An 8,687-nucleotide genomic window follows, 5' to 3' on the forward strand; every position below is an offset into this window, starting at 1 on the left:
ATATATATATATATATATATATACATTTATTAGTAAATGTGCCAATGAATGATTATTGTTTTCCTTTGATTGTGTGTTTGTAATATACACAAAGGGAAGTCACATTCCTCTCCTGTGCAATTTTCCAGAAAGGAAAATTCTAGAGCCTCTTACTTTTCTTCAAGCCAAAAAGTTTAAAGATAAATGTATATGTTCTTTCCCATCTTTACTTATTACACATACATACATAAAAAAATTTGTGAGTAAAAAATCCTAGTTTTAGAGTGCTTTATTTTTCTGTTCTATTGGTTCAAAAAGTTGATAACAAAAGTTGATCTCGGTGTGGACACATGCGTAGAGTCTTCATAATTTTAAAGAACAACTTTACAAATTCAAAAACTACAACCCAATATAAATTTTATATACAAATATTTGGTTATATATAATTTTAGACACAAATACATTCATGTTTATTCCACTGTATATTAAGAATGTCATAAAATTAATTTCATAATATGGATTAGATATTAGAGGAAACCATGTTGCACAAATTGGAATATAATAATAAAGTCTTAATCATATTAGATGTGATTAACGATTTTGAATTAAATGACATCATAATAATTTCATAAGTAAAACTAGATAACACACGAGTGAGACTAATACCTAGGAATCCATTGGAGGGATCAATGTTGTAAGTGATAGAGACTATGGATATTGAAGCCCAAGAAGAGCTCCCTATAACTTCAGCCTTAATCAAAGTGCAAATAAAAATCTAAAAAGGAACTATCTGGAAACCACTCTAAAATCAACATTTAACTTAAGATAGTTTATTTGGAGATGCAACTAATGAATGAAAATCTCAACTCTTAAGATGCAATAGGTAGAGCTAGTGGTATGACACAAGGAAAGTATTTATTTATAGAGTTTGTCATTATGAAAAAATGAGTTTTCAAATAGATCAAACTTGCCCTCGAACAAAATATTAATTTTTTCTTCCCATAAGAGGCAAGTAGCAATAGGCAAGAATGACATTTGCAATATGGGTTAACCCGATGAGGCCCTCCCGTTGATATGTCATAAAATTTGTGCATTAGTCTAAAATGTTAATTTTGGTCCGAAGGGGTTTTTCTAATAAGTAAAGCGGGTTGCCCACGAACACTATGACATAGTAGAAGTAGGAACATTTGAAACACATCTATAGCTTCCATTTTTGCATGTCCTGTAGCATGTAAGAATTGTATAAAACTTTGATGAAACATTGAGACATGTAGTATCTGTTATTATTTATCATGAAATATTGCATAACATAATTTTTTAACAGAACAAACTTTTCTTTATTATGTAAACTAAACCCACAACTACTTTCATATATGGAAGTACCTAACTACAAACCACATATAGGTCTTTCAATGAATGGCTAATTAAAGACATAAATGAGGTAAAAGTACCTTCCCTTCCAAAATTCAGAAACAATTTCCCTCATCTATGGATGCAAAATGGACACTTGTGAATGTGGCAAGTGGATAAACAAAATAGAAAAGAGTAGAAGAATAATACCAAAAATTTTAACGTGGAAAAATCTCCTCAATATGAGAAGGAAACAACCACGGGACTTAGTCCAGAAAATATCCTCACTATAGAAAGTAAGATTACAATCAGGGGCGAATGATTTAAGGGCAGGTGGGGGCAGCTGCCCCCCTGAGTTTTTTAAAATGTTTTCATTACCTATACCTAAGTGATGTCTTTATACAGAAACTCTTTGAAATTTAAATATTTCTCTAATTTGTAGCTTGATAAATAAATATTGTGTAACTTGTATAGTTATTCTAGAAATTATACGCGATGAATCAAGCTCTTAACATACAGATGATGATATTGCTTATAGTAATATGCTTGATTTGAGTGCCTAATGATTTACACTTGATAAAAAGATTATGTATGTATTCGTAATATATATTCTAAAGATGCTTATATGTCATTTAATGTTGATAGTATATGTATTTTTTTGTCCCAAAATTTTATCTTATGAATTTTAATGAGCAACAAAAGATTAGTTTAAAATGTCAATTTGAACATTTTTTCTTGAAGTCATTAGTCGTCATTCATGTTTGAAAATTTCTAAATCATTGTTAGTCATATAGTGTTTTATTAAGTTATTTGTTTTATCTTGACTATTGAGATCCAGCTACTATATAAATATATTTTTCAACAATGAAGACCTATAAACAAAATTACATAGTAAGATAACAAATGAATTTCTTGAATACAACATACGATTTATATGAAAATGAAATATTTGAATTTTTTACTCTAGTTCAGTTATGTGCGTTTTTTAAAAAATTTCATTACTAAATTAGTTTTAATTGTCAATAGCAACTAAATATTATTGCCCCTCCTAAAATTTAGATCAAGATTCGCCACTGATTACAATATTTGACTTTTTCTTACTAAGAGGATTACACTCAATCTCACCCAAAAAAGATGGAAATACAAACTCTCTCTAGTATCTCAATCGGAATACAAATCTCACATTAAGTGAATATAAACTCTCTCACTTTCTCTTTATGTTTTTCTTTCTCACTTGCTTGTACTTCTCTTTCTCACAAGTCCCTTTTATATAGTGAAGGGGAAGAATGCTTCATCATAAAGACATAGTGGAGAATTAAATTGTTGTCATACTTTCAAGATACCTTGAAAAGTGCTACTCTAACTTTCTAAGTTAGACTTCATAGTTCACAAGAATCAAGGAATAATTATAAGACCTTAGAATAGTCATCGTCGAATGTACTCCATGGTTCATCTACCAAGATATATTGGTCTTGTTTCCATATCAATTAGGAAGTATTCCCAACAAATCTCCCCATTCCTGAATTAATTGATGGGAATCACTAGTCTTGCACCTAGGGCTGACAATGAACCGAACTGACTCGGTATTCGTTCGAAACACGATTTTATTTAGCTCGATAAGCTTGGTTCATGAACCAAATTAATCGAATTTGAGCTGAAAATTGAGTTCGATAAATAAACGAGTCGAACTTGAGTTGGATGTAGTTTGACTCGTTAGGTTCATGAAGTAACTCGATATATATATGTATATATATATATGTATGTGTATACATGTATTTATGTGTATATATATGTATATTTATGTATATATATATATATAAATTAATTTTTATGCTTATTTTGATCCATACATTATTTTTATATTTATTGTTATTATATTTATAAGCTATGTTATATTATATATGTAAAACCTTCTATAGTATTTTTTTTAAAAATGAAATAACTATTTGAGTTGTCTAAATGAACCAATTCGAACTAAGCTGGACTGTTCGCGAACTTTAACTGAGCCGAACTCGAGTTAAAAAAATAACTCATATCGAACTCGAGTCGAGTTTTGAGCCGAACCAATCCTTATGGAGCTGGACCGAGCTGAGATCTGGTTCGACTCAGTTTGGCTTGTTTCCAACCATACCTACACCTCTGCAATAATCTGTTAGCTTCTTGAGTGAAACTGTCTTGGTCATCGTCGGACTAGTTATCACCTATGTGATTTTTTTCTAGCTGCAACTCACCATCCTCCAAAGCATTTCGTATCCAATGATAACAATGATAATCAACGTGCTTTGTCCGAGAATGAAATGTAGGATTCTTAGCTAAGTGGATTGCACTTTGGTTGTCATAATGCAAAACATATCTATCTTGAATATGACTCAACTCATGCAAGATATTTTTCATATATTTTATCTCCTAGCAGCTTCAGATGCTGTAATATATTTTGCTTCAGTTGTCGATAATGTAACACATTTTTGTAACTTGGATTGTCAAGATACAAGTCCCTCTACTAAGGTAGTTAGATAACCTGATATAGATTTTCTGGAATCTACATCTCCATCATGTTAGCATCTGTGTATCCTACTAACATAGGATCTTCATTACAAAAAGATAAACATCTTTTGGTAGTTCCCTTCAGATATCTCAATATCCACTTTACTGCATTGCAATGCTCTTTGCCGAGATTGGATAAGAACCGACTCACAACTCCAACTGCATGGGCAATATATGGTCTTGTACAAATCATGGCATACATTAGGTTTCCTACCATAGAGGAATAAGACATTCTGCTCATTTCATTCATTTTTCATCACTAGTTGGACATTGCATTGTTGTTAACTGGAAATGTCCAGCAACTGAAACACTAACAGACTTTGCCTTATCCACGTGGAATCTCTTTATAATTTTCTCAATGTACTTCTCTTGTGATAGACATAACAACTTCTTGGAACGACATCTGATCATCCTTATTCTAAGGATATGCTTTATATGACCCAAGTCTTTCATAGCAAAAGACTTGCTTAAAGCATTCTTCAAAATAACAATGTTAGTTTTGTCACGCCCAATGATTAAAATATCATCAACATATAAGAGGAGGATAATAAAGTTTTCATCTTCATACATTTCAATGAATACACAATGATCACTAGTTGTCTTCTTGAAACTGTATTTGGTCATGAAGGATTCAAACTTATTGTACTGTTGTCTTAGAGTTTGCTTCAGACCACATAAACTCTTATTCAGACGACACACTAAGTGTTCCTTACCTGGTTCTTCACAACCTTATGGTTGTTTCTTATAGATTTTTTATTTGATGTCTCCATGTAAGAAAGCTATTTTGACATCAAGTTGTTCAACTTCTAAGTCTAGGCTAGCTACTAGACTCAATGCTACTCTTATGGAGGAATACTTCACCACTGGTGAGAATATCTCATGAAAATCAACTCCTTTCTTCTGATTGAATCCTGTCACAACAATCTCAGCTTTATACTGTGGTCTTGAGCCTCCTCCTTCAACTTTAAGCCTATAAACCCATTTGTTTTTTAATGCTTCTCTTTCTTTGGGAAACTCCACCAAGTCATAAGTATGGTTCTCATATAAGGAGTTCATCTCATCCTCTATAACTTTAATCCACTCTTTTTTCTTAGTTGCCTCCACAGCTTCTAAGAAGTTTTGAGGTTCACTATTGTTTGTCAATATGATATAATCTTCTTCTGGATACTTTGAAGAAAGTATTCTACCTCTTCTAGAGCGCCTCAGTTCAACTTGCATATGATGCTCTACTGGCTCGGGTTCTTGATGCATTTATGTTTCTATCACCACTTCATCATGATCTCGCTCTTCAATAATCTAGTCAAGTTCTGTGTGAGCACGATCTCCCTGTTGGTCTATCTATTCTGCATCTATCTGATGATCAGGATCAGTCTTTTAAGGAATCTCTCCCCCTAAATCAATGCAAACATTGGACTTGCACTGTTTTTTCTTCTGAACATCTTTGATCGTCTGATCCTCAAATAACACAATATCTCTGCTTCTCACAACATTCTTGTTTATCATATCCCACAGTCTATATCCAAATTCATCCTTTAGGAACCCAAGATAAGTGCACTCATTGTTCTTAACATGCATCTTATTTCTCTCATCTTTTGGAATGTGAATGGAGGCTCTACATCTGAATACTCTCAGATGGTTGAAGGACGCCTTCTTCTTGTACCATAATTCCTCTAGAATTTCTCCTTTCAGGAGTCTTGAAGGTGTCCGATTTATGAGGTCTACTACATTCTTCATTGCTTCACCCTAGGAAGACTTGGGGAGATTGACATCTTGCAACATGCATCTAATCTTCTCTTTAATTGTGTGGTTCATCCTATCAGCTACTGCATTCAACTGAGGAGTCTTTGGTAGTGTCTTCTCCAATATAATACCATAAGCCTTGCAATAGGCTTCAAATGGACAACGATACTCTCTACCATTGTCTGATTTCAGACACTTCAACTTCTTCCCAGTCTCATGTTCTACAAGTGCATGAAACTCTTTGAATGCTGATCGTACTTGATCTTTGTTTTTCAACAAGTACACTCATACTCTTATCGAGTGATCAACTATGAATGTGACAAAGTAGTAGGCTCCTCCATGAGATCATTCAGATGGTGCACAAACATCTGAATGCACCAATTCAATTACTTCATCTCTTAGTGAGGGATTGTCAGTTCTCTGAAAATTGACTCTATGTTGTTTACTATAAAGACAACCAATACATGAATCTAATATTTGACCTTTTATACCTGGAAGGTGGTCTTTGACGAGCATCTGAAGTGCATTCTCACTCATGTGCCCCAATCACCTATGCCAAAGATCGTTGAAGTTGGTAGCAACATTTGCTTCTCTAGAAAAAATTCCTCCTTGCATAATGTACAAAGATCATTCCTTTGAGCCTTTAGTAATGACTAGGTTGCCTTTTGATATTTTCCACTTTCCAACACCAAAGTGGCTTAGAAAATCAGCATCGTCCAACTTACCCGTCGAGATAAGATTAAGAAGCATATCTGGGACATGTTTCACCTACTTTAGTACAAGCTTTCCTCCTGTGTTTGTTAGCAACATAATATCACCAATTCTCCCAATCGTACTTGTAACATGGTTTCTCATTTTCACATAATCATAATCACCTTTCTTGTAGTTTGAGAAGAAACATTCACGTGGGCTTACATGTAAAGAAGCACCAGAATCAACGATCGAATCACAATCACCATATGCAACGTTTAGGTAATTGTCTTCTCCAATAAGGAGAACATCATCATTTGCAGCAACGGTTGTGGTAGGCTTATGACCATTTTTCCTTTGATCAAATAAATCTCCATGGATATTTCCAAATTCATAGTCTCTCTTCAGGGACCTGCTATCAGATCTCTTATGTCTTTCTTTAACACAACAATAGCATATTATTGACCGCATGCAACATTGAGAGCGACCTCTGAATTTCCTTTTGCTTCTCCCACGAGATCCATTCCTCCTATGAGTTTCACTTCTTCCACGTCTCTTCATAACATTTCTTCATAATGGAAGGATGTACTTCATTCTTTCCTTCTGGATTCTTCATTCAATACACTGTATGAAACAATGTCCATCGAAACCCTCCCATGAGAGACTGAGTTGCTGAGCATGACCACCAATGTATCCCAGTTTTCAAGCAATGAACTCAGTAGTAGAAGTAGTTGCAGCTCATCATCTATATTCATATCTATCTTTGTCAATTGATTGACAAGACCCTTGAATGAATTCAAATGCTCTATCATTCTCTGGCCATCTTTGTAGTCGAGTTTCACCAGTCTTCTAACATAAGATGCTTCATTTCTAAGAGTTTTATTTTGATACATAGATTCAAGTTTCGACCATAATTCATAAGAATTTGTGTATATGGACACATGCTCAAATGAACTTCTATCAATATTCTTCTGAATCATTGCAATAGATTTTCGATTTGAAAGCACCCAATCTTTGTAACCCTTACCTTCCAGCTTATCTTTGCAAGAAATAGGCTCATGCATATTCTTGCAGTATAAATGATCCTCCATCATGGGCTTTCAATATGAATAGTTATCAGTTGTCAACTTGAACATGTCTCCATCAAATGAGCTATTAGCGGCTTCTTTCATCTTGGACTACATAGGTTAAGCTCCCCGAATAAACCTAAGAGCTCTGATATCACTGTTGGGAAATTCAGAATCAATTTCCCTCCTCTGTGTGATGCAAAATAGACACTTACAGATGCAGCATGTGGATAAAGAAAATAGAGGAGAGTAGAAGAATAACACCAAAATATTTAACATGGAAAAACCTCTTCATTGTGATAAGGAAATAACCATGAGACCTAGTACAGAAATTATATCCACTATAGAAAGTTGGAATACAATATTTGACTCTCTCTTACTAAGAGGATAACACTCAATCTCACCTCAAAAGGATGAAAATATAAACCCTCTCTAGTATCTCATTAGGAATACAAGTCTCCCACTAAGTGAATAAGCTCTCTCACTTTCTCTTTATATTGTTCTTTCTCACTTGCTTGTACTTCTCTTCCTCATAAGTCTCATTTATATAGTGAAGGGGAGGAAGGCTTCATCATAAAGACATAGCGGAGAATTAAATTGTTGTCATACTTTCAAGACACCTTGAAAACTGCGACTCTAACTTTCTAAGTTAGACTTCATAGTTCTCAAGTGTCAAGGAATAATTCTAAGGCCTTGGAATAGATATCATTGAATATACTCAATAGTTCATCTACCAAAATTCATTGGTTTTGCTTACACATCAATTAGGAAGGAATCCCAACACTTTCATTCAAATGGATCACTATTGGAGATTTCGAATAAGAAGAAATTTAGCTTCTGATGTACTTAGTTTTTTTATTAGTTGTATTTCTCCTGTTACCTTAAAAATGGTTGATTTCAAAGCCACTGAATAGTTTCTTAAAATTCTTATAACAAATAATACCATTTCATCTCTATGATAAAAAAATATATTAAAACAACATCTATACACAGTGTTCTTTTATATTGGTCAGAATCAAATGTCCGATGGAGTAGTAGAGATCGGGAGCCTTGGTCGGAGTGTTGTCTGGACCCGCCGGGGGAGGTACCAAAAAAGGTTTTCCAATGACCAAGTCAGTATTTGATTTTCTAGAGAGAGAAAGTCAAAGTAAATAAGAGAAGTTAGAGCAAGAGTAATGAATGCAAACAATAAATGAGGGAATGGATATTAATTGATACTTCTTGTATGGGGGTCTCTTATTTATAGAGTTTAGAGCGGCTGACATGGTGTCTAGCCATTGGTTAGTACTTGGTGGATACTATGGGGGTATATCAGGT

General features: G+C 33.9%; 1 protein-coding gene across 1 annotated transcript in view; it reads right to left on the bottom strand.

Moving 5' to 3' along the window:
* LOC109359739 overlaps positions 1-5,124 on the bottom strand; it is a 25,545-nt gene extending 20,421 nt beyond the window's left edge. The window contains exon 1 of the mRNA XM_019604430.1: positions 4,730-5,124. Coding sequence (XP_019459975.1) covers positions 4,730-5,124 — 395 coding nt within the window. The remainder of the gene's footprint in view (positions 1-4,729) is intronic.

The sequence above is a fragment of the Lupinus angustifolius genome, chromosome LG11 (assembly GCF_001865875.1).
Source record: "Lupinus angustifolius cultivar Tanjil chromosome LG11, LupAngTanjil_v1.0, whole genome shotgun sequence".
NCBI classification, from domain to species: Eukaryota; Viridiplantae; Streptophyta; class Magnoliopsida; order Fabales; family Fabaceae; genus Lupinus; species Lupinus angustifolius.